Source organism: Ischnura elegans, chromosome 1 (assembly GCF_921293095.1).
Source record: "Ischnura elegans chromosome 1, ioIscEleg1.1, whole genome shotgun sequence".
NCBI lineage: Eukaryota > Metazoa > Arthropoda > Insecta > Odonata > Coenagrionidae > Ischnura > Ischnura elegans.
This window is the reverse complement of record NC_060246.1, coordinates 43671924-43699575: the sequence shown is the minus strand read 5'-3', so window position 1 is coordinate 43699575 and position 27652 is coordinate 43671924. Positions and strand designations below refer to the sequence as shown.

The 27652-nt window shown below is 43.1% G+C and overlaps 1 protein-coding gene across 1 annotated transcript in view; it reads left to right on the top strand.

Moving 5' to 3' along the window:
* Positions 1-5438: 5438 nt before the first annotated feature.
* The window catches only part of LOC124163433 (homeobox protein caupolican), a gene marked incomplete at its 5' end in the record, with an annotated part of 64774 nt that continues 42560 nt past the window's right edge, over positions 5439-27652 (top strand). The window contains 2 exons of the mRNA XM_046540741.1: positions 5439-5921; positions 8281-8390. Of these exons, the coding sequence (XP_046396697.1) occupies positions 5439-5921; positions 8281-8390 (593 nt within the window). The remainder of the gene's footprint in view (positions 5922-8280; positions 8391-27652) is intronic.

Below are 27652 nucleotides of genomic sequence, written 5' to 3'. Positions count from 1 at the left end.
GCAGCACAAATGCTCCAGCAGGTCTGGATTGAATTCCTCGAGGCTTTTATTAAGCCATGACGAGAAGGAAATGGGGGCGAGATAGCTACGAGGAACAGTTTGGTGGAGATAATGAGGGAGTGGGGAGGAACGGTGGCGTGTTCAGGCAAGTCGTCGGGGCTAATCATCAAAAAACCTTGACAATTCTAGCTCAAAGGACCAAATGAGCCAACAGCCTGAGAAAATGACCATCGTTTATCCTACAGTGGGTGATTCTATGATGATTGAAAATCAACGCAGGAGGTTCCAACACCTCACATATATTTTACGCGTTAAGATACTTATACACGATAAATAAGGCCAGATTTTAAATATCACCGACCCTTCATGCAATGAGGACGATGTTGAAATGCTCACACGTTAGGTCGAAATTTTGTAGGCATCGCAAATGTAATACTACCTCGAGTTTACCTAAATAAGGTTAGATAGTACGTGTAAAATGAGAATTAAATAGTGCGGAAATCTCACGAAACACGCCTAATTCTTTGTGTGAAGCATCGTGTATTATCAAAACACTTCTGACCCATATTTTTGGTTCCTAAGTTAAAATTCACAATAACATACAATTTAATGCAGTATTCCCTGGCCTTTGACCTCAAATTTAACCTATTCCATCGAAAATATATTTAAGTTACGAATAGTAAAGTCTGCTCTCTGGCTTTGACTATTGCTCTTCTTCACATTTATCGTGGTCAAAAATAACGATGGATAATGTTGTTAAAAGGCATTATTATTTGAGATGATTTGATAATTAATGTTTTATGTTGCACATAAAGAATAGGTATATACATGAATCCCATGAGCATCTACCGAAGTTCCCATTGATCGACATTTTTATGGGTAAATACAATTGCTAAATACCAGCCCGCTAATTGAAGAAGTTCTTACACTCGTATTCTTCGAAAATTCTCGAAGTATGCGTAAAAATCAAGACCTGGAGCAATAGCCTCCTCGTCACAGCCGAGGAAATCGTTTTAAAAAGACACACTCCACTTCTGATTCCAATTCTTGCTCGAAACTTTGAGAACTTGGAGAGATCTCTGCATTTCTATTGAGCGGAAGAAAATCGGCAACTCTTCACGTAACTTTAACCGATTGAAAAACTAATAATTTTCCACTCGCTCAATCATTACCGTGTCACTTGGGCCGAAGGGCTGAAATCTGATCTTCAAGATAGCTGATTTCCAGATAGTTAGGCCGGGGTTGGACATCTTGCCTAAAGACCTCTTCCACTGAACTGGACAACCCGGCGATTGTCTTCGGTGGAAATCGTGCCGGTGGATTGGGCCCTCTCGAGAGCCTGAAGCTCGTATGGGCGCACCCTTACGAGAACTGGGCCGATACCCTTGGTGCGCGGAACGAAAGTGGATAAGAGGAAGGGGAAAAGAGAGAAGTGGCAGAAGCGAGAAGGCGGAACGGAAGGGAAAGAAAGGGTTTTTGAAAGGAGGCGAGCGAGAGAGAGGTCCAAGGGAAGGAGATGACAGACACAGACAAATGACTTCACTTAGGCGAGCTAAGGGGTCACAACCAACTGCGAACCTCTCCTACCCCTAGACACCCAAAACCAACCACTCTCCTGAGAGTGTCCTAATACTCATCCAGTGCGATCATTCCCCCTTCCCGAAATTCCTCAGTCCTCACCTCTCCTGCACGCTTTAACTTCTTCTCTCAATGCTTATACGCTTCTCTTTAGTACTCTTTTTCTAATGCCGCTCTCACACCTTATGATTACGGAACAGAAAGCAAGAGGGTAGGTTGTGATCCGTGAAGAATGATCGGTCCAAGCATGGATTTTGACTGATGGAAGAGGAGGCCCCCTGAGCATTGGAATGCCTGTATACAAACTTGTAGTCGGGAGGGAGGCCAACAGTAGTTTGGTACACAAGACACAACGAGGTGTGGTGACGAAGGTCCTTCCGTTGATCCGTGAACAGAAAACCTGGAGCGAGTATGACGAAGCACATTAGCGTGTTTTGGAATCGCTTAGGATGAACACTGACAAAGGAAAGTGAGTGCGAGCTTTTGACTCGACTCAGAAATCGGTTAAGCCAACGACGGAGCTGTATGGAGTGGGTTGGTTCGTGAAAGGAGGGCTCGTTAGTGGTGTCACTAAATGTTTCTTTCTCGGTTACCATCGCAGGACATATAGCGTTCTAACGATTGCTCCTGGAGAAATACTGATGGGAGTGAGTTCCATGATTTTCAGAATATAGCTATTTCTTTTGCCAAATGGCTCGTCTGTAGAAGAATCCATTCTCATTAAGAAGTTTTCGACAATTTTTATGGGCTATACAAATGTTACAAATGAGGAGATCTAAGCTTAAAACATAGTAGACACAAGTAAGAAAAACCATGATTCTGGTTTCCATTTTTTTGGTACAAGGGAAAGAAAAAAGATTGTTTGTCTGCAATGGAATACATGCTTGCATTAATGAAAAGTGTTACTGACCGAGTATCCACTCAAATGCGACTATAATTCTTAGGATTGTCTTTATTTAAATTTTGACTGAACATATATTTCTGAATAGGATTAATACCTCTTCCAAACAGATACTTCCCTTTGATGTCTGTGGATATGATTTAGTATTTTTTTAAAGCTGCAGTTCTGTAATCGGAGAAAAAAAAGGAAGTCGAAAGGACTCTCAATGAGGTAAAGCTAGATGCCTTTTCGGATTCGATTCAGATTTTTCTCATCCTCCCACCTCTGATCTCAAGAAACCCTACGAAATATCGCCCAGGCCTAGACAAACTTAGGGGAAGCGTCGACGACGCTATAAATCTGGAAATAATGACGGGAAGGTGATGAAATGATGGCAAAGAAATTGCGACAGCCGAGATCTCCCGTACCCATCCCACCTTATCTCAAAAGCCTTTTTGAAGTCGGCGGATGATATGGGGGGGGGGGGGGGCTGGTCCAAAAGGGGATGAAGATGTGTGTCCTTTCAGAGGGTGAGGGGATTCGATGGATGCTAAGGGCGTAGTGTGGGAGGGAGAAGAAGCAAGTAGTGGGGGCGGAAAGCACACGGCTCCATGGCTGAGAAGCGAGGGAAATAAAGGGATGCTGTGGAGGAAAAGATGAGGGGTCGATGGGATTCATCTCATGCCAGGCCTCTCTCTCTCTTCTCTCCAGACTTCTTATGAGTCCTCTCCGAGAGATAGTCTGCGGGTAAACATTCGACCGTCGATATATTTACAGAGAGGGGGAGCACTGGTCTTGTTTGTGCAAGGAGTGTGAATTGAAGAGAGGGTTAGCAAGGGAGGCGAAACGTAAGAAGATGGATCGCGGAGGAAGGAGACGAAGAGAGAGAGAGAGAGAAGAGGTTGACAGAATGGATAGAAAGATTGTAAAAAGAATGAATATTTTTAGATGGGGTTGCGGGTGGAGATCTCATAAAAAAATGTGGAGGGAAGAAATGAGTGCTATTGAGGAAGGCAACGGAGCGAGTGAAGAGGTAAGGGTAGTTGGCTGATACGGAAGGAGTGGAAGATCTCAACTCCTTTTTGTTTTTTATTTTTTTTATAAGGGAAAACCAATTTCTTGGGTAAAGTGAAGAGTTGAAATGAAAGATATTTAAGGAATGTGTATTTATAAAAATTTCCGTAAAAATATGCTTATTCAGATTATCTCAATTATCGAATATCACTATTTGTGATAAATAATAATAAATACTAATAATGTAACGAAAGAGAGTATTTCAATCGATATGATAACATAAATTATAGTGCGATAAATGATCTTGAGGATGAAGTTAAAAAAATTCTGTATCAACTCAGTTTCTCCGAGCCATCTTATGGTACGCATTAATGGAATAATATGTGAGTGCGTTCCGGAAAATCTAAAGACCAAATTAAAAAACGACTTATCACCCTCGCTCTGACAGAGTCGCTGGAAGTCGCAAATGGAACCTTCATCTTATATGCTGAGAGAAGCATTCCACCATTCTCTTTAATTAAACAAGGGATGCGTGACGGGCCTTATGGAAAACTTGCGTTATCTCTCATCAGAGTTCATAAAATCATTCACTAAAAAAACATTCATTTCGTAGTGGTTATCAAGCGGGCGAGAATCAGTTTGTTTTTCCTGGAGAAACGGGCCAGAACAAATTAACCCTACTAATGAACCCGGCTAATCGCAGGAGCCGGGATGCGAACGTTGTAAGAAATCATCGAAAGGGAGAAATGACTCGGTGGATATGGGACGCAAACAGGCGCAATTGTAAGATAGGCTGGAATTATCTGATGGGCGGAGATATGACACAGGAGATTCCAGTGGAGCAGCGAGAGACAATGGCAACTGCTAAAACACCTCATAGATATCTCGATGGATGGAGATAATGCGCTTTGGTTACATTTTATTTGCTTTATCTCCGACCAATGGTAAGTCCACCTTGAAGCGGCCATTAATCCGGTAGCGTCATTCGGAATGCCTTCGTCGGAACTTCCGTTTAAGCAGGCCTTCTCGCGGTAGAACGAAAGAGGTGTATGAAGACGCACGGGGTACATTACTTGCTCACGCAGGCGTTATTGCGTACATATTTTCTAAATGCCGTCATCCCCCGCGGTCGCTCGCTACTTGATGCGGTCAGAGGAGAGCGTGTTTGCTAGAAGGAGAGTATGAAATGAAAAAAATGATACTGGCCGATGGTGCGACGGAAGAACACATCCAGCACACTAGCCGCGGCGGACGGCGAAAAGTGATTAGAGTGCAGTTTGGCGGTTCGGCGAGCAGTCATTGGCTCGCCTCCACGCCCCCCGCCTCCCCACTCTCCTTCTCTGACGCCCCCGCACCGCGAGTGCCGCAAACACATTCCGCGCTCTTCGACCTTCTTTTCTTTTTCTACCATCTCCACGCAACTTCCTCTTTCTTCCCTGCGTTCTTCTCTCGCGAGCCATAAGCCCCAATCCTTATCTGCTTTCCCTAAACACACCCCCACGCACTCAGTACACCACCCATCCATGCAACATCCCTGACGGAACATCTGACACTAGCCCACCCTTTCGGTTAAGGGAGGGCTCGGCACCGACAATACACTCGGACCACCACGGGAGTCAAAGTGTGTGAGGGAGTTTGGTGAAGGAAGATGTCTCAAATGCCCCGTCCTTCGCTCTCCTTCCAGTTGACAGCTTCGGCATCCGCTGCACAGACGCCGCCGGAAGCAGCTCTCTCCACACCACCGGGAGGAATTTGCCCGCACCACCACCAACTGCTAGGCACACCGGCTGCCCCCCAAGGCGGCGCCCGGCGTCATCACCGTAGCAGCAGCGCCGGCGTCGCGCCTTCCTCCGCGTGGGCGGCGGCGACCGACGCCCCCTCGCCTCCGGGAGGCCGCGCCACGACCGCGACGCGTGGCGGGGGCGGCGGTGGGGGCGCGCCGTGCGGAGGCGGCCCGCCCGCGGGCAGCACGGCCGCCTCCTCCGCGCTCCCCTCGCCGCCGCCGCCCGCCCCCTCCCTCACGGCGGTGGCCGCGTCTGCCCCCGCCGCCGCCCCCGCCACGCCCACGGGCGGGGGCGGAGCGGGGCCCCCGCCCCTCGAGGGCCCCGGCGGCGGCCCTCCGCCACCCCACGGCCTGCGCTGCTGCGACACCGGCCGGCCCCTATTCACGGACCCGTTGACCGGGCAGACGGTGTGCTCCTGCCAGTACGCAGCAGACCCTCAATCCATGGCGGCCGTAGCGGCAGCTCATCAACACCAGCAGCAGCAGCACATGCTGGGCTACCAGAGGCTAGCGACGGCCGGCCTCCCGCTCTCGGCCGTGTACGGCGCGGCGGCGGCGGCAGCCGCGGCCGCGGCGGCAGCGGGGCCGTACGGTGACCAGATGGCGGCCGCGGCGTACTTCCCGGCCGCGCTCGGAGCGGACCAATCGCCCTTCTACACCCCAACGGTGAGTCCACATTCCATATCTCGAATAATCTGTCTAGTATTAAGTATCCATCTAATAAGCTATCAAGCAAAATGGTCAAATACAGAGTAAGTTTGCTGATCACCACAACTAATAACTTTTCGAGCAAATTTTTCCTTTCAATATTAGCTCTTTGGCGAATCTCGCACGCATGGATTTGATCGAATGTTACCTACCGTCACAATACTCTCCTAATCTCTCTTTTATTTCAGAATCGGTTCATATGCTGAATTTCTGTAATGGTTTTTATGGAATTATCCTCTCAGTTTATTTATTGACAGTGAAATGTTGTCAAAATTATATTGGCATTTTTACTGAAAATTGACGGTATTCCAATTCACATCTAACCTTCTCATTAATTGTCATTGGTTTATGATAAGAATATTTAATCAATAGCGGTTATTTTAGTATGAAACTGACGATTACTTGTTAGGCGTAATGTCGTCCAGGAAAGAATATTTTCATGGTCCATTTAGTTCATGTCTTTCCCGTAATTGCTTTGTACTTCTAATATAAGATTTCAATTCAACAGCCTTACTTATAATCAAACTACTCTAATTACTTTAATTAGCATTCCATCATATACCTTAAAGAAATGATACCTTGTGTTGCACTTCGATCTGTAGAGACTTCAAAGCACACATTACAAACGATTTGGGATGTAAACTAAGTCCTTATCTTGATTTTCTGAGATAAATCGCTCTTAAAACCCGTTCATAAGTTGTAAGTTTAAAAGGAAGCCGTAGTATTCTTGTAATTTTATGGGTATTTTTTTAAATAATTATTACTTTTGATTTAAGGATTTAATTGCTTTTGCTGATGCTAGGTCGAACGCCACAGATACTATGGGATTCTACAAAATGAGCTTATGGAATTGCAACTAAAAATTAAGTTCATCTATACATAGCAGTCAGTTTTTTTCATTTTCCGAAGTGCCATTAACTATATCATACAGTGTTGCTCAATTAATGACCATATTTCGCTTTTTTACTGCTTAGTTAGTTATATATTATTTTCGAATCTACCTACATCCCCGCCCTTTGCCCCTGGCGCCTGCGTCGTATACGCTCTCTAAAATACAAATGTTCATCCCTATCCTTAGTACAGAGGGGATATAATGCCTTGATAAAAATTTCAATATCATTAAGAAGTGATCATTAATACCACTGTGGATGCAACTCACGTTCCCTCAGGCGATGGAATCATCCGATTCTCTTACGTTCTCGAGCCTTTTACGACGATAGTTCTTCAACCCGCACAACGGGCACACAAAGGGACGCCCAGGAAAGGGAGATGGGACTTTCCCTGACATCTTCCGTCTTTCCCCCGCTGCTGCATCCGTCAGTCCCACTCGCGCTGTCCTGTGTGCCTCTGTCATCCCTCCTGTCTCCTCCCCTTCGTCTCGTCCGAATTTTAATGTATATTTAAAGAGGACTCGCCTCTCCGGTAGTCACATCAGAAGCTTATACCTCTACCGCGGACTCAGAATTTCGCATCACGAACAAAATTGTGCGTGGAAAATGTGGAAAGATCTTGACAGAATCGGGTCCTCCACGTGCCGGATAAATAGGCCCTGGCATGGTCTGGGGTACATCTTTTTATATATTGCTTTCCAGTTCAAAGTCAAATTACTCCAGTCGATCATAAGCCGGTGTACTGTGATACATTTTTTCCATTCCACTTTTTCTAGAAGTTAATAAAAGTGATTTTTCTTGGCCTATTAAACTAAGCTCAGAGCCGGGATTCTTGGCAAAAATATCTTTCATTGATTCCATACATTCAAAATTAAACGCCTATTACTTATCTGACACCTATTACCACTAAGATCTGGTATCAATCATCATTGAAATACTCGTAAGTAAAAGCATTTTAATGTTCGCATGTTTTCCTGCCATAACCTGATCTCCATAATATTTTTCAAGCATAGGAAATAGATTGGTTACTATCCAGTTTTAGATCGTTAACACTGATTAAAGGCCTTATGAGACCCGATCTCAGTGTCTAAAGTATAGTCGATGGCTTCTTGGAGGTCTGTCGAGCGATAAACAAGCACAACGGATCACGACGGAAGAAATGAAAAAATCATGGAAACTGCGTTCACTTTATGATTTACCGTCCTCTCTCCCAGGCGCCAGCGTCGGATATCACAACAAATTGGTCTCGTGTCTCGGATACATATCGGTGACCGTTTCAGTTCATACGCGCGGCGATATGCCTACCGCGCGCTGTTGATTTTCTCCCTTGCAGCGATACCTTTGTTCCGATAACTAATTGTATCCACGCTCTGCTCCTTTCCATCATGTGTGTGTGCTCGCCTGGAATGCTGTGTCGGCGAATGCAGGCGGCTGGGCTCGAGCTGAAGGACAACTTGGCTGGCGGAGCCGGAGCGTGGCCCTACCCCTCCATGTACCATCCATACGACACGGCGTTCGCGGGATATGCTTTCAACGGGTAAGTCCCCGCTCTCCTTATTCTCAGTTGCATTTTTACCGTCGCAATCGAAGCCCCTCGTATTTATGAAATCTGGCGAGAGGGAGAGAGAGATATGGAGAATTACGGCGATTGCTGAAGGCGCGGTAATCAAAAATGAACGTGTCCCAAGTAGTGCGAGCTGGCTGCGGCGTGCGTCTCACTCACGGCTATTGGTCCGGGAAATCGTGACGAATGGGTAATTAATCGCTCCAGAACTGCTACCGTTGCGTCGACTCCAGAAAGAAATTCTCGGGTAGGTGAGGCCGTCCTTGCCTTGCTGGTCGCCTGTCATCGCTGATGCTTTTATAGATATAAATAATCCCTCGGTTTAGCACAGCGAGCCAATGATGTCTTGAAAATGATGAAATTGGGTGCTTGAACAAATAAATACTTTCCATTCTTGCATTTAAATGCGGAAATAACATGTAATCGGTATATTGCGACGCTGTATGACCTTTTAGAAACCAGTAATTAAATGGGAGCTGCACGCGCACTAGTAGTTGTCTGCATGGTTTTTTTATAAATGATCACATTTCTGATTTAAATGTTAACATTATTATCCAAGTTAAAATTGAATCATGTTGGAAGAATTTTAATGGATTTAAGAATTAATTGATTTATAAACTTTAAGTGAAATTTTAAATTCAACCTAAAGTCATGAAATGCTTTACTTTCAATTTTCTAGTGATATTGACTTCTTGGAATCGATTACTTAGAAACACTGAAATAACTTACTGAATGCAATGAATGCCAGGAGTATTAGCAATAGAAATGGTTTAGTGAAAAGGTTGAAATATACAGGAGTAGATAATATCTATCAATCATTCCACCACCGTGACACGTAATCCCCAGCATGAAAATGCGCAATCCGCGGGCAGAGTGTGCGAATCATAATTTTTATTAATGTTTCATTTTTGCAAGTTAGCAAAAGAGGTAAATGTTGGCGCCACTTCAGTATTACATCAAAGAGAACTTTTTTGCTCGCCTCGATGAAGTTTAAAGTGATTATAAGCATTCATTATTGAGTAATATTGCGGTTATATTACCTTGCAATTAGGATAAATCGCAATATATCTGAAGTTATGGACCTGGATAATTCTTCTATACTCTGAACGCTTATTGGTGATGGTAATATTACGAGCCAAGGTGATAATAGGCGTTGAAAGTATAAAGACCGGTATTATGACAGCAGACAAAATGCTTAATTTCAACCACTATTTCAATTGCCCAATTTATTCCGCTCTCGCCGATGTATGAGCCAGGAAAAATGTGTGTTTACGCTAAAGATCAAAACAAAGATATACTTAATACAACTTCATAAGGGATTTAGAGGGGTATACAACTGTTTTCTTCCGTTTTGGTCCTGCTGTCCAGGAATGGGCAGCTTATATATCACGAATGATTGTTTCACTGATGTATTTACAGTAAGTTATGGAAGTAAATCAGATATCAGACCTTCAGAATTAGAGGGATAAATTTTAGATATATTAGGGGAATAAAAAAGAGATTTTAGTATCAAAATCAAAATGTATCCATGCATTAAAACTCTCGTTGCATTGAACAAATATATATTTATATCACAAAGGATGAACCATTCAATTACAACGTCGCGCAACAAGCTACTTAATCCGCGCGGAACCATAAAGGGGAGGACATGTGACTATCCCCCATCGCCAACTCACGACAATCCAGGTCCCTCGTACCACATCTCTATTTCGGTACAAGTCCTAAGCTGCCTGGTGCGACCACCGCCATCAGCTCCCCCTTCCCCGCTCCGACAGCCTCTTCTCATCCATTATGCCATTTGTCTCACACTTTCAACTCCCCCCCCCCTTTAGGACACGTTAGATGGAACGCGTATCCTTCGCAAGGGAGTGATATGGGGAGAGAGAGAGAGTTTAAATTATAAATGAAGGCGGCGGGCTAACCGCGGCTGACCCTTCGTCCGATCCTCCCTCTAACCCATTTGCGGGCCCAGACTTATTTATTCCCGATTCCGGAGTCAGGCTGGATGGATGGTCAAGGGGATGGCGGGCGACATGCCGACGCAGAAGGGATACGCACACCGGGGGGGAAAAAACGAGGGCCAGGGTGGAAAAAAAGAAGCGGATACGTGGGTGTGGCTACCTACATGTCTGGGTGCACATACGCAGGTATATACTTGGAGCCCCTTGGTGTATGCACCTATATTTGCCGAACGGATGGATATGGGAATTCATTTTTCCACCGAACCGTAAAGGACTTTAATAAATGCTGGTTATAATTTTGCTTGAGCACATGCTTTTTATGCATAGATGGCTGGTGTCCTAACATCCCCTGCCACACGCCTTTTTATTAGGGGTATACAACTATAGATAGTATGGGTATAGGGGTAGTATGTAGATGTAGATATGTTTTTGCACGAGCTGGTGAGGGAGTTCCCCTCATGAAGGTACAAGAAATAGGAGAGATATTGGGGAACAAGATATCTGACATGTTGGCGATTGGATTCCATCGAATGCTAGAAGAGATCTACAGCTATGCTATTTCCGGAATGGGTTAAAATTACCCAATGAATAAAGGCTGGGTTCAACTAGGTTTAATTCAACATTTTAAAAAGAAATCCACTCAAGATGATGATGAGTCCTTAGAATTGAAATTTATTTCAGATTCAGTTCACTCGCCTCATTTGTCAAACAAGCCGTATTGCCATTAGTTTATCGAATTTGAAAGTATTTGTTTGCTTTTATCGCGGCATTACTTCTCTCGGTCTCTCTAAAATTTTAGGCAATGGTGCGAAAAAAATACAATAACATGCCATAATATTTGCTTCTATCGGTGATATTATCAATATGTGACGGTTTTCAGGTGTAACCCGTGGATTGCTCGACAGTTCTAACGATTCTAAATCAATCGGTACGTACTGATTCTTCTTCAGAGAGGATTAGTTGATTGTGACAAATTCTAGGAATCTTCCTGTGGGAAATAACCATCAAGGCTACCAAAAGTTCGACTTATACCTTGCAACACATGCCTTCTTACTCTTGGACACAATTATTTATAAGGATATAATCGTTGGCCGCGGGAGCGAAGAAAAATAACCAATTGGATTCAAAACCGTTTAGAGTGTTCTTTAAACCAGCCAATGAAATAATTAGTATTTTCTTGGCTTGATAATTAGTAAGAGAATACATATTGCGATATAAAATTCAGTTGTGCAATGATCAAACTTAAAGCTGGAAACCTCAGAGGTAGTTCATATTTTATCGGATGTGAAGGCTATGCATTCATTCAAATGCCTATGTGAATTCACAATGGCTTTAGCTATGAAATAGGGTAGCTTTGCCTACTTAGAGGGTAATAAGCACATTTCGAAATCGTACCCATTCTTAAGTACAGGCATGATAATGACACATATGCACGGCATTACTGACATCAAACAATAAACGAGCTTGTAAGACGAATATGCTTCCGGAGCGTCATAACATGGCGTGACTGGAATCCCGACGATTAACTTTTGCAGCATTTCTCAATCCTTCGCAGGCGCGATGCCAATCCCTCGAGCAGGCGACTCCACATGACGAAATCTCATCAGCTAATAAACCATTTGCATGAATGCATGCTCCCTCGCCCCTTCTCAGAATCATCGGCTCCGCCGGTATCCACATCATCAAACCTCAACGACAAAGTACACAGGGACAAACTATTGTTCCGTTTTAACGATCCAAACGTCCGTAGGAAGCTTCACCAGTCGATGCCTTTTCTTAATGTTTTCTTCGCAAAGACATAATTCTTTCGAAACAACCACTCGTTTATGACAATGCTTGTTGCTTTGCCATTACCAAGCCAGCTGCTTGTACCACACGCCTAACCATATTAACTGTTCTCTTGAAGTAAGAATATTTTTCCCAGGATAGTTTTTTTGGTGTAAATGGCTCATAGAGTTACCCGATACCCTTGTCGGAGGAAAAGCCGTCCAAAAATTGGAATTTGGCCATTCATAAATATTAGTACCACTTAGTTGACTTATATAATGATTATGAGATTTATGATTGAGGTAACGGAATATTTTGGAAAGATAAGAGTATAAAAGCCGTATCAGACCGAATATCAACCATCTATGATTTGACCAGAAATCGAAAAATACCGTGTAATGAGATTGGAAGTGCTAGTTAGTCACCTGCACTGAAGTGGAGACTGAGAATCATGGTTTCTGATGTAAATTCATTGGTGTTAAATGAATTTACATCTGAAACCTTGATTCGAACGCGGGCCCACAGAAACAAAAGCCAGTGGCTACCAAATCCCACCTACCAAATCCCACCTACCAAATACCACCAAATATTACCTTTCGACCATTCTACCTGTCGTTGCTATGCACGATGAGTGACGGACGGCTACATTTCCTCGAGAGGAATCGTGGCTGTCGTTTCCCCGTAAAGGGTCCTTATATTTCATTTATTCGGTTGTTTTTTCGTCGGAGCCCTTCAAAGGCAGCAGGGAACGTCACAGCTCGCTCTTCCCAACCCCACACACCGCGGGCCGTGTCCGTTTCTCGCATGCGGCGCAGGTGACGCTTGAGAAATGACAATGGCCATATAGTGATGGGCACGTGGCTTACTCCGCGACAATGAGTCTGTCTCCTCGGAAAGTTTTTCGGGGTGGGGTCGCCTCCTCTTCCTCCTCCTTCGTATAAAAAGTGAACATTTGGGATGACAATCACGCCTTCACTTTCCAGCGACGGCGACAACTCCCTCGTGGCGAGGAGGTCCTACACCAAACAGCCTCTCTTTTTCTCGACTGCGGCGAACAAATAAAAAAAATACTTTATTGCTCCATAAAGAAAGGACAGGGGCGAGAGAAGAAAAACATCTACGCGAAACGCTCGTTTTTACGGCTTCAAAAGTAAATATCACGAAGTCATAGCTCGTATTTGAAAGGGTTGTTGTATTCGAGAAAAAAAATGGTGGATTTAACTCAAGAGATGTTATGTCCTCATGCCACTGAGAAGCATTTATTATATCGGCTAAACTGGGTATTACAGCACGGACTATCTCCAAGAAATGAAGAGAAAGAAGTAGTAGAATCTGAAATGTAATATTAATTTCGTGCGCCTTTATACCTTCATACACGGGAGGTCAACTGTGAATCCAAATAAAAGAATGGTCACTCGTGATATTATTATATTTGCGAGTAAATTTTCAGCTGAGAATACGGAGAAAGCAGGTGATTGTAAAAGTAGCCGATATAATAAATTATATGAAAAGATTCATATTCAAATGTTATAAAATGGATATTCAGGATTACTGGTGCGGAATCAGGATATTGTGAGTTGAAATATCGTTTAACTGTTCTGCTACTTTCAATTACACTTATTGGAAGCCATATTTCAGCGAATTATTCATCATGATCAGGTAAACAATTCACATACATCAGGCAAGTTCATGCGTACACACGGATGCTCAAGTATATTTGCGTGTAGATGCGTGAATTGTGTTCACTGCTGGTGGACTTGATGAAAATTTGAAAAATATCGAAACGCGGGCTGTGATAATGCAGTGTAAATTGGTGAATAAATTCATTTTTTCAAACTTAACCATTTATTCATGGCAGTAGTTCCATCTGGTAGATAAATACTGATTTTACGTACATTCAATTACGCCGATGAGGCATTCATTCGATTCATAATTGACGCCTCACGGGGCACGATAAGTAATTAATTTCCACGCCTGTTAATTGTTTCGTCGGCTGCATCCTCAGCCTATCGAGGGCTGGAAAAAGCGCATTCCATGACATATTTTCCACCGGAACCGCACCGCGGTGGCTCGCCTCTAGTCGGTAAAGACCCCGACGTGTTCGGGCATCGCAGCAGCTGCAAGCAGACGACGGGTCGTGCGGAGGGCTCGGAAAATCGTCGAGCGCGCCATAGCATACCGATGAATCACCCCTCGGAATCTATGCGATAATAATGGCTCGCGAATGTTAACGAAATCCTCTGCTTGCCGCTGCCGCTGCCGCCGCCGCCTCTGTGTCTTCGCCTGCTCAACGGCTTGTAGGATTCCGCAAGGGAGATTCGAATGAAAATTCCTCGGTATCCATGCTTACACGCCCCTCCCCCCGCGATGCGCAATATGAGCGCTTTTTATTCATCCATTGGAGAGATCATCAATCTAGCACCCGCCATCTAACGTTGACTTCCTCTGGTCGTTTTGAAGAATCAGTATTCAGAAGCACGCTCCTTTTGTCCTTACGCGTCGAGTGCCTTCGATGAGTGTAACATCGTTAAGGATGACTCCCTTGGATACTGACTGCGCTGAGAAGTGTTATTAAGAAAATGCTAAAGCTGAATGTTGGTAAATCAATTTATGAAAGTTAGTTGACGTACGAAAATTTGCTATTTTCCATTACTCTACCTCTGGTTTTTGAGTTACATCAAGTTAACTAGTATTATTATGCTTCCTGAATGTAACATATTGTGACGGAAAAATGAATTTCAGTGCAAATCAAGTGTGGAAAAGGGCAAATAGTTTAATTTACTTGAGAAAAAGTTGCCCAACTTTGTCAGAAATAGAAGTGGTGCTCAAAATGAATATATTTTCTAGTGGTGCTGGCAACACCATTTGTCTCAGCTACGCTACTTTCTTATGGACATTTACTATTGAATAAATAGTACGTCAACGTTAAAGAGTGTTTGCAGGTAACTTATAAACGATCGCTGAATTTTGCATGCGACTAAAAAGAAAAATATTATAAATTATTTTCCTCTCTCCTACTTCTTATCATGAACTGAGAACCATGAGCATGAATCGAAATGGCTGGGGAGCTTTATTTCGCAAAGAAGTTGCATATCCTGAAAATATGAATAAATATTCCAACAGTGACAGACCGACGTACGTGCAACCCCTACAGGTTTATTGATTATGGACTCGCGGTCACCGGAATCACCGTCACAAATATTTGTCATCGAGCGAAAAGCATCCACTTGAATGCGTGTAATTATGCACGCATGCGATTTGCGGCTCAGATAGGTACGCCCATCGCCTCCCCGACTTGGCACCTTGAAGAGGTATCTTTCAGGAACCACCCTCCCTCCCCCCTCCTTCATCTCCAACGCCTCCCCCCGCCCCCTTCCCAACCACTCGACAATCAGTTCCACCCATTTAGGGATCCACATCGGCCCGTTGTTTCCCAAACACCATTATCCCCTTACGCTCGGGTGACGCACATCCTGTGCGGGATTTGTATGCAGCGGAGCCGAGGCGCGAAGGAGAAGGAAGAGGGCGAGGGGGGAGGAAGGGGTGGAGGTGGAGGGTGGGTTTGACCACGGAGGCGACGGAGGTGAAGAAATGAGAGGGAGAGGAGACGTAGGGAAAGGTGCGTGTGGGTTAGGGGTCATGCACTGTGCTACCTTCCATCCTCAGGGCCCGGGTTCTTATTTAGCGAACACCGGAGGACTGAACAGCTGTGAGAATTTCTTGAGTTAGCCATAATTGCACGTGGAGTGCGAACTTTTTAAGGACATTCACCGAGACGCGGAGTCGAAGTGAAATCCACCGAAATTCGTACCGATATCCTTAAACAATTTTGGCGAGATATGAGGCTGTAAATTTGTGATGAATAGCTCATTATTTTCATGAAAGTTCACGTAAAATTTATCATAAAAACAATTTTACTTATGCATCGTCTGAAATTGGACCTGCTCGTAGTCGATTCTCTAATCAATCCCAGCATAATTCACCTTTGAAATTTGGTAAGTAAGATGCGAAACCAGTGGAAGTGAAGTTTTTTGGATAATATCTGAGGAAATGGCAACAAGGATCAAATTGAATCTAAGGAGTTAGCATACAGTATGAATTGTTGAGGAGGCAACAATTTATTTCTGAGCCCTTGAAAAACCAAGAGGGGCGTGAGATAAAAAATCTAAGTTCATGATATTCGCTGTTAGGAGATGAATGACAGATTTTGCCTGTGATGATTGTTCTTCACAGACCGGACTAAACCTCAGACCAATTGTTAACAAGAGCAACTGTCGGCGTCTGTGCTTGGGAACAAGATTGAAATGGAAAAAGCCGAAATCACAAGATGGTCTGATTGGATGATCTAGACATTTGTGTTTGTTGTCTTTCTTTATTCAAATTGTGAAATTAATTTTTATTTAAAGTATCCTCACGAAGGAAATGAAGCATCAGAATTATAACTAAGCCTACTTATACATAGGTACCAATTTCATTATTAAATTTTCCATTTTCCGAGAAAATATCAGATTTGGGGTTTCAAGGTTACCCTCAGCTTTTGGTCACCGCTCAGCCACCTTGAGCGCTCCTGCAAATTTAACTGGAAGAATGATTGTCCATAACAAACGAAACTACACGCGTGAAATATATGTTTAGGAGTTTGTTATGTAGCGTAGTCGAAAATAAAGCTTACATATCCGCATCTAATATTACGAACGATTGCTGAGGGCAGTGGGGAGTGGGGAATGAGGAGTACGGTCAAGAGGGGACGAGTTGAAGAGAAGATGGGCCAGCGGCTTGCGTGCCGACGATTCACGTCTGTCCCTCTTCCGCGGAATTTCTCTCCGCGGCATTTTTTTCCCTCTACCCTGCTTGCGCTGCGCCACGGCAAAAGGGTGGTCTCCGCCGCGGAGGTCTGTCCGTCTACCTCTCTTCGTGTTTTTGCGCGGAGGCGCGGGGGAGGGAGGAATGGAGGGCGATGTAAAATACGAAAGAATAAAACGAATACGGAGATGGCTTCGATTCCTCGAAAGGACGAGTATCACGATTCGAGGGAGACCGTGAGTATGAAGATGGGGGGGGGGGGGGGGAGGAGTTGGGTTGGAGAGAAAGGCGGACGTTTGGGAGGAGGGAAATAGAAGGCCGGGGGATGCAGATTTGTGTCCGTTGGAGGAAGCGCCGAGGTGGTATGGGAAGAGGTCACGGATATTCCCCGCTCTGTCGATCAATTTCAATAGAGCAAGACGCGGCAGCGTCGTCGCGTCCGAAACCGGCGACCGAGGCTCTCCCTCCCGCCAAACCATTTCCCTCTCCCCCCCTCTCTACCCTACCAACTATCCAGTAGTGCCCTGGAGGTCTCTTCCATCGTCGTGACCGCCGTGCGATGCCCTGTCCCCCCCGCAATCTTCTCCTCTCCCCCTCCTTTCTCACCTATTCCTTTCTTCCACCGCTCCCTCTCCTTGTCAGAAAAAAAATCACGAAAAAAGAATACATGGGTGAAAGCTTCCTTCGGGTGATGTTCATTTAACAATGGCTAGCTTTTTAGTCGATCAAGCATGCCCGTGTGGGTTGGTTAGTGTTTTTTCTCCGAGCGATTGTACGAGGTGCCAGCTGCGCTAGTTGTATATGCGCGGAGTCCAAAGTTTGAACATTCTTGTGGCTATTCCTATACGTTTATTTTACCTGATAGGGGAAAATATATTAGGGCGGATGGAACCGAAGAAATATATGTCCCTACAGGCCAAGTAGCATAATTGTGAAATAATAAATTTAATGAATCAATCAGGTTAATCAGTCACCCTTAGATCCTATTCACCCTTATCAATTAATCCAAACGTTTCATTAATCTGCAAGATAGGTATCACACGATATATATATATTTAATTCCGAATTTTATCGTATTAAGTTAAGAAGGATAACCTTAAACTAAATTGATGTATTATACATCTTCTCCACCTTCAAACCCCGAAGTGAAAAAATAAGCCCAATGCCTTTAGTTAAATTTTTAAGGAATCGTCAAGCATCTTTTTAATACTTATTCTGCTCGGTTTAACGTACCTAAGGTTACCGCAGTAATCGGACTGGTTACGAAACTAAAACACGGGTTTCTGTAGCTAAACGTAGAACTTGGGAATTATTTCAATTGATTAACCATCATATATTGTGAGCGACTAGGCGACATACTGAATGTTTATTATTCCTTTGCATACTAATGCCTTCTTTTTTGACTAATTTTTTAATTGGTAGTGGTGAACTGATCAAAGCCAACGACCCTTTTACTCACATTTAGAATTTTTCACATCAAAAGGAAACTTATCCTATCATTTACATATTGAAAGTGAAATATCTTGGTACTAAGTAAGTCCAAATCACGTATTATTGTAGCAATGCTTGCAACTTTCGTCGACCGCTTTAGTCATTAAGGCCCTTTCAATGCTTAGAGAGGCGATAGAATTATTACGCGACCTTGGAGCGATAGGTGATATCTAAGTCATTTCTTGTGTATGGTGGTTTTAGAAAATAATAATCAATTATTGGTAATCAATTATTGATACTGATAAATGAAATGTATAAGACTTCGCTCGACTTGTGCTGGCGTGCCAATAGTTGAAAAAGCACTTTCAGTTGTTTAAGAAGTTGTAATCTACTTATGAAAAGATTTACCGTGTACGCTGTGAGGAATCCGGTTTGGGTCGATTTCTCGAGCTAAATAAAAAAAGTACACAGAGTTAACGGAAATAAATTAATTTCCAATAAACATTTTCGTGGCCTCATATCCTTTCATGAAAGTTCTCCTTCTCATTTTTCCCGGATGACTCCGGTCCAAACTCCACAACTTAACCCTCTTCTCAAATTTGTCCGCTGATTTTTTCGCGCCCGAGGGGTTTGAAAAGAACTATTAACCGTTGCACAATCGATATCTCATCGGGAAAGAAGTTCGTCGTCCCTTTGGAACGTTGGGAAGAATAAAGAGAGGGAATATTTAAAAAAATATATCAGTGTATTATGGGATGAGGACTTAACCGTCCACCTAGGGAAGAGGAAAGGGAGATTGGAAATAGGGATTCCTAAGTGCCTCCTTCCTCTCATTCCCTTTTCCCTTTGGAAATTTCTCTCGAAACGTCGAAGGCAACCAAGAAAGCGAGAAAGGAGGAATATGGGGGAAATGGCAGGACGGCTATGAGCGGAACAGGAGGATTGATTGCATGTTAATGCATCGTGGAACTTAAGAAACACTAAGTTGACGTGGAGATATTTTTTTTAGAGTGCAAAGGAGAGTTTTTTTTTACCCAATGTGCTCGCTCCCTTCTGACGCCTTAGCCAGGAGAGGAGGGCGGAGTGTGTTCAGTTCCAGGGTGAGATAATTTTAAGGCTGAGGGGAGAGGCGGTGGTACAATGCTTGTCGGAGGGGAGGGAAAGATTTTTGAGTGACAGTGGGGGATGAAGCGTAAGAAAGCTGGTAAGTCTGAGGGGTGAGGGAGGCGCGAGAAATTTAAAAAAATGGACGGAGTTAGGATGCCGGAGAAGGAAGGGTAGGCGGTGGTAGTTCTCATTTTTTTCCAGGTTAGGAAGTGGGGGAACTAACTCACTTAAAGGCCTTTTTTCGGGGGAAGGCTTCGACGCCTCTGTGGGCCTCACGGGGTCCCAATATCCCTCCGGACAACAATGGAGGTTGTGCGACGCGGAATCAGCAAATTTGATGCCTGTAAAAAGAAAAGACCGGGGAAGAAGTCTTTTTCATCCAGCGTCGACGTCATTAAGTCTGCCTCTCGCCTGTCTTCCCCGTCTTGGATCCATATTTTTTGGTTTAGCCTGACATGATGGGGTTAAGTCTCCTTCATATCGATCGTCCGCGGGCGCATCATGCATCAGAGGCCGCTCAGGAAGCTTCCTTCCCTTCGCCGCCGTTCTACATTTGTTCCGACATTTTTCCCTCGGAAGTAAATTAAGTCCCCGGGACACGTCTTCAATGAAAACCTTTCCGTTTCGGAAGACATTGGATCTCTTGTCAGGCTCACATTTTGCGTGTTACACACAGTAAAGTATGTTTTCCATGCACGATGATGGGGGTGTTTTTATTAAATATTCTTCAAGACGATGGCGTAAGAAGAGAAACATGGAATCAAGGACTCTTAAAAGTCATGATTTTTACGCATAATGAGCTATTTAATGGTGCAATAAATATTTAGGCATCTAATAAGTCGAAAAACTCATTGGTTTTTAGATCTTCACTACAAATGTAACTTAAATATAATCATAAATAAATAATATAAAAAATAAATATAAGTCAATAATGCCAAATCTATTCCACTAATAAAAATGATATAAATAAACGATTTTATAATATGAAAGTGTAACGGGCCTGTAAATTAGGATAATAAAGCTAGGTATCAACGGAAAAATGAATATAAAAACAGGGTCTTCAATGCATACTAACTGTCATCGGCTTCCCATTCAAAGAAGTAATTTGTCCCCTTCCTCAGAGTCTTAGTCCTTGGCTGCATTAATTTCCCTCCGGCTTATCGGGAGGTTGATATCACTAATTACCGAGGGCAATACAGGGGTCAGCCGAGTGTTTAAGAGAGAGAAATCCCGAGGCTATACGTTTCACGTCATTACCGACAAGTAGGGTACGTCGGCGAGGCTTGAGTACCGATTCTGTCTCCCATCCCCAAGCTGTTTATCCGTTAACGACATAACTTACTTGAATGAGAGAGCGAAATGCGAAGGGACTAGCGGGGAGATTAGACGGGCAGGGAATGCGAATAAAAAGAGACTCGTAGCGTGGAATAGGGAGAGAGTAGGGAGGGGTGAAGCTGCCCAAGAGAATGTTTCGAGGGTGGTATTTGTGGAGAGCAGGGAGGCTTCCTGGGGAAGGATATTTGGAAAAGGACTAGGGCGCTTTAAAAAGTAATTAAAAACCCATACATCACGTGGAAAAGGAGTCGATGGTCTTAGAGCGTCAGGGGGTTCTGGGAATGTGGGTGCCGGGTTGGAATCTGAAGGAAGAGGAGGAGGGTTGGAAAGCATCTGGAATATTGCTATCTTCGCGCCCCCTCCATTCATCTAGCAGAGGCAGTGTCCTCACATTGAATGCCTCGATACGCTTATTTTCGCCCCGCCTGCCCCTCGCTCCCCCTCGTCTTGTTACCGCTCATTTCACAATGCTCCATCCCTTCTCACCACGCCGAGATCTCTTTTCAGTTAAGTCCCCACTTCCTGACGCGTCCCTCCAATGTTGACTGCAATCCAATCACCGAGGTGAGAACTGTATAAGTAGTCCGAGTGGCACGTCACCAAGCGTCATCTCTCCACCTCTTCCTCGCTTCTGTGAGTGAAAAATGTGCCCTAACAGATTAATTACTTCGCCTTCTATATAATGCGATACTGTTATAAGATCATCAGCTGTTATGATATTCACGTTTCATTTATTTCAATATGCACATTTTTTATATTTGATCGTGAATGGTTTGTACTTAGGATATCGCCGCGGTAAAGCAGTTTATTTATCGAGTGATATATTCTATGTGTTTGTTTGGATAAGTTGTCAGTGGAGCCCGACGGAAAAGTTAACGATTTTACAACTCGAGGTTGAAACAGCTATCGCTCTGAGATATTGGTATATTCAACCTATTTAACTGCTTACAGATTTTCAAACTTCACTATCATTTCAATGCCAATATTTCGGAGTTCAATGTTAGGAGAAGTCCCGCAGGCCCTCCTCCTTCACCAAAAGTTCAAATGAATCATACTATGTATTTCGAAGTTGATTTAATGGAGAGAGCATGATACAAGGGTATTGAACATACTTCCCATTGAACATACTTCCCCCATTCGGTAGAACTAATTATTGATATCCAAAGTTACTTTTTCAACATTCTCCTTCTGCCATATTTTTATCGTGATAAAACTGTATTGGAAGCTACATCTTTATTATAAAAGTTATCCACATAGCCTAACCAAAGCGCCATTCATTTTTAACCGCTTAATAAAGATTTCTGTGTCTAATTTTAGTTCTCAGAGGAATTTGCACGATAAACAAATCCAGCATCACGAATCCAGTTCGAGTCTCAATAAGAATTCATTTCCCCGAGTTGATCTCAAAGTTGCGGGTCAAACTTAACCTTCATTACTATGCAACTACAGGCATCGTCACATTTTGGAGCTGGAAAAGACGCGCTATTCTTCCTCGAGCGAGCGCCTCAGCCAATAAAATCACCTGAACCCGGAACTAAGTCGAATCGCGAGCAAAACTTCCTCAAAAAGCTGAAACTATTGGATTTTATTCTCGGGGGAAGAGCGAGACACCAACACTCGCAGCGCAGTTGGCATTGCCCTCCTCGCTGACACCTCTTGCTCTTAGATGTCCTCCCGAACGTCCCTATTTGAATCGCAAATATAGCACTTGAGTTTCGCGGAATGCTTCACGCCTTCAAATTCAACTCGGAAATCACGCTCCAAACATTCCCTCCTCCACGCAACCTTGGACGGGAGGGAAAGAAAGGGACGGAGGAAAGAGAGAGAGAGAGGTCCAACTCCTTCCACGCGTTGGGACTTTCCTGAGGAAGAGACGTACCTTATTGTTTTCTCTCCGATACCTACATTGCGTGCCCATTACTCATTCTCCTCCTTCCCGATCGTCTCCCTCATCCCCCTTTCTCACCCTTTCTACTTCTTCCTCTCTAAATTCGCCCTGTGAGGTGTGCTGTGCAACCCTCCCCGGAACAACTCCCTCCTCTCTCCTTTAACACACCCACCCCTTCCCCCCCCTGCCCCCGAGGAAGATCCCATATCCTTTCTCGCCCCGACGCCTCCGTTTAGTATACCCTGACACACACCTACGTCCTCCGCATCCGAAAAACCAGACACACACGCGCGCTCCGGTGTCGCTTCGGGGGAACAAATTTACATGTGTCACTCCCGAAGGAGTAGCTGTTACCATAGGAATAAAGGAAAAGGGTATTTTTTCCCTCGCTCACATGGGGAACCAGGTTGTGAGGGTGGGAGAGGAGTTTAGGATGGATGGCAAGGTGGAGAAAAAGGAGGCGAGGTGAGCATGAGATAAAGTGAACTAGGAAGAGGAAGCGCAGCGGAGCTAGAATCCTCCAGGCGGCTTAATTGGGGGTAGCGTTGAAATTCGTGCGTGAGCATAGATATGGCAATTTTAAGAAGTGGATCGAGCAAAATGGGGTGAAAATCAGGGGAAACTAATTCTAGGAAGGAATCAATATGTGCATTTAATATAGATTTCCTACGATTGCTCTTTGTTAAGCTTTCAAAATATGGTAATGTAGTGATACTGAAGGTCTGTGCCATCCTTTTTTTATTAAACATTAGAGCTCTCTTGGTTGATCTATCATCGATCATTTTTGGCAATCATAGACAAGTGTGATATTATAGTAAGACTGTTTAAAGAGAGAATTAACTAAAAATCGTGCGCTATCAGCATGTAATTTACGGGACGAGTATTTCCAATTAAAATATTTAAAAAATCATTTCATGGGGTTAAATAACTCACGATAATGGGAACACAAGAAAACAGTCGCGGCCAAGTATGAAGTAAAAAGAAACGTTTTTTTTCAGTACTCTGCAATAGAATAGGTTAACTTAATTTAGAACATGTTCGCAGGCTGGAATAAAAAGAGAGTTGTACATAGGAAATATCGAAGTAAATCTGGAATGTGGAGGAAACTACAACCGAATGAAAAGGTACGGGGAAGTCAGAGAGAATGGAATCGGAGAACGTGACAAGTGGAAGGCAATAATGGGAATAAGGGATTCAGCGGGTCCTTTCGTGTGTGTGTTCTCTGGTAGGCTGTGAACACTCCCCCTGATCTCATACTCTCTCACAACCGACGATTTTGAAGAAAGGCGTCGACGGGAGATTTTCTTGATCCCCTGTCCGCATGAAAATTGCAACACCCATGGGCTGATAAATCACACACCTTGTCAGATCCCAAGCGTATCATGACAACACTTCTACCCTGTAAAAGGTCGAATTTCGATGGGGCCAATCTTATGTTTCTTTCTGTTGAAAAGGTAATTCCGTCCATACTTTTCCGGTCAGTGCCAAGTTTGTTGTTCCCGATACCAAACGAGATATCTTCTCTAAGTGAGTGCTTTCTTTGACTAATAATAATCAATTACTGACCGTGAGGCATCTTAATTATAGCTTGAAATTCCTGTGCGAAGAATCGTCATTCGCTGATTTGATTTTCGCATTTTGTTAGTGTATTTGCATATAAGGAACGTCACTTGCTGTTATTGCGGGGAAACAGACACTTGGAAATGTATTGTTTATATTGGAATTCAGCATTTTCAAGGATTAAGTTAGAGTTTAATTCGATGATTATTTTTTGCTCTCACTCATGAAAATAACTAAATACATTTGAATAGGCAAAAAACAGAAGTTCCTTTTACAAAAATTGTTGTAGAGAAGAGACCAAAAACGTAAAGATAAGATTTGTAAAGAAAGTACATAATGTTTTCATGGGAATTGCTACCGGCGCAGTTAAATAATATGTTCACTCTTACACATTCGGGCAATAAAATAAAAATGTAAATAAATTTAAGAAATTAAAGAGGAAATGTAAATGATAATGCTATAATGCGTCATATTATGACGAATACGACGTCAGCTGAAGGGAATATGTAACGGGTCTCTAAAAAATTGGAATCGAAAAGCCGAATGGGGGCAATGATTTTATTCGTCAGGTAAACCTCAGAAGGATATCTTGTTTTGAAGGCGAGAGTGCGAGGGTGTCAACTAAAAATTGACTCCCAATTTACATTGTATCCTCATGAGATTTCTCCACGAATACAAGGTGTGTGTCATACTAATGTTACCTTTCGTTATAATCTGACAGTTTTTGAAGTCAGGGGAAACGAGATACAAAATTATTGTCGAAATTCTCTTAGGCTACTTGTTCGTTAGGTGAATTCATGGAGATGAAGATTGGCATGAATCCGAATCTCCATGGCAAATTCATATTTGAAATTGTAATTCATCTCCGGAATTTATTCATGTATATCCTTTCAGCTATATTGATACTGACATCCGTCCCGAGATTTGCTCATTTTCGTCACAAATCCATATCCCTGGGCTTCTGAATTCTTTTCCATTTTCGTTGTAAGATGTCAGTCTTCATTTAATAACCCATTACCGGAAACTTGAATGGAAGATGGGAATTTTAGAAAAGCGGCCCTTAATAATAAATATATTTTTCAGAATGCTTTCAGTGTTCAAGAAGAAATTGGAATTTATTCAAGAAGAATGCATAATTAATGGTGAAAAAGCTCTATTAGATGCCTCATTGTGATGAAGGTATCGTGCTATGACAAGTTTTATTTGCCGAGAAAAGAGCCCCCAGAATTGAAATAAGGAATATTAAGGTGCCAAGGGTCATTTGTTGCTAATATAAAAATTCTGAAGAATTCATTTTCCGCGAAACTCATAGGCTTATTTTATAGATTGAAAAAATTCAAAAGGTATGTCATTACCATCCAATCAGAAAAAAAACAGTCTAGAAAATTTTGCTGCAGAAGTGGAAAACTAGGTTACTTATAGAACTCTAAAATTGAATTCCAATTGGCTCGTTATTGGTTAGGCATTATTATTGTGGTAAATTATCATAATTGATCCAAGAATCAACTCAAAATATAAAGTTTATTCTCACAGAAATTATTTTTACTGCAATATTTTACGAAGAATTTAATTTTTGGTAGTCCTCACCTCTTCCTTCTTTCAAGGGATAACAAAATCACATTTACGATCTCATGAGATTGCAAGGGTATGTCCCTTGCTTCGATGACAGGAAATTGAAACACTGAAATCTCCGGAGAAACTTCATCTTCAGACATTGATCAACAACTCTGTTATTTTTTCCGTCGCAATTTCCGATGCGATCCACCATAACCGATAATAACAGACGTAACGCCCCCTTTTTGCAACTCCTGCTTCTCTATCGTTTTGCGACTCGATAAATCGATTTTCAGCGCGGAGGAATCAGGAAGGCTATAAGCTTTCCATTGAATTGGCGCTTTTCGTGTGTCAGCGATGTGATATCCGATATCCTCCTTTTCTTAAAGCCTATTCTTGGATCTTACACACCTTCGCACATGTGTACGTCGATCCTTCCGACGAGATACTGTGGTGCGAAGAATAGGGACTGGATCTTTCATTCCTTTTTACCTCTTGGATATTCTCGACTTTTCCGATATGCCGGATTTCCGCATCGGTTTCGGTCATTGGGTATCGGGACATCTCGTCAACTACCATTTCGTAGTCGGGATCATTGGTGTCTTAATGATGTGCTCGGGGGAAAATGATGAAGTGAACGCGCTCGCACTCCGGAAGATATCGATAATCAAGAAAATACGGGGTGAATAACACAGAAGAAGTGAGTAAGAAGGGAACTCAATGGATTTAACTGACGAGAAATTTCATCTTGAGTCCCCATCCGAAGAAAGCATGGTGAAATTAAGGTCATATCCACATAAGGCTAACAGGAAGGAAGGGATTTTAGGCAGACATTGATTGGTTTGATCAGACACGGATTTCGTAGAAATGCATTTAGACATCCATAGTCCAAAGAATATCGGTGAAATTGACTTCAGTAACCAATTTTTAAGAATGTTACGCAAAATGTTAATGCAACCAACAACGTCATAGAAGTATGATATGCTAGATATTTAAGAAGTGTGCTGCTTTGTATTTCTCCAATAATTTTCATGTCGATATTGCTAATAGCTTCTGCGGTACTTCGTTAACCACAGGTATAGATTTGTAAAAACATAATCAACGAGTTATATTGGGGAAATCATCAATTAGTCTTCAAAATCATAAATTTCAAATTTGCTGAATGTTCTGTGATCATTCGCCTAAAACTAAGTTGAAATGGAAGAAGATTGATTGGATACTTAAAAAAAATTAAAATGCCAACTACTCCTTTCAATTTAATTAGAGAATTATTTATGCAAGAATTGGAAACAGCACCAGGCTTCCCATGCAGATTCATGTGCACTTAATTTTTGGTAAATAAATACTAATTAAAACTTTGCATAATTTTGTATCTAAAACTATTCTCTTACGGTCTTGATGTGACAGAATGCTGCGATGGAAAAACTGAGATGAATCAAGCAGCTCAGCCTTTTTGTGTCTCACTCACACTTCTGGAAAAAAAGCCGGCTCTCATCACCATCTCATCCGGCAACCTATGCACAGTTCAAAAAACACCTTCGGTCACGCTAGTGATGCAAATGTTATTTCCTTGTTCGCTAAAAGAACGTCAGTTAGCTAAGCAAAATTGTTTTTAAGAGTATAAGTTCCGCAGAAATGTAAAAAAAATGCCGAGTGGAGACTAGAGACAAGAAGCGTCCGTCGGGTTGCGTCAGACCCCCATTCCCCTACTACCCCCCCCCTCCTTCCTCTCTTCGTGCGGCTCAAACGCCGACCCGACAGAGCAAGGTAGAATAACCTCCACCCATCTCCATCAAAATGGCGAACGCCCGCCATCTCGACTTCCACTT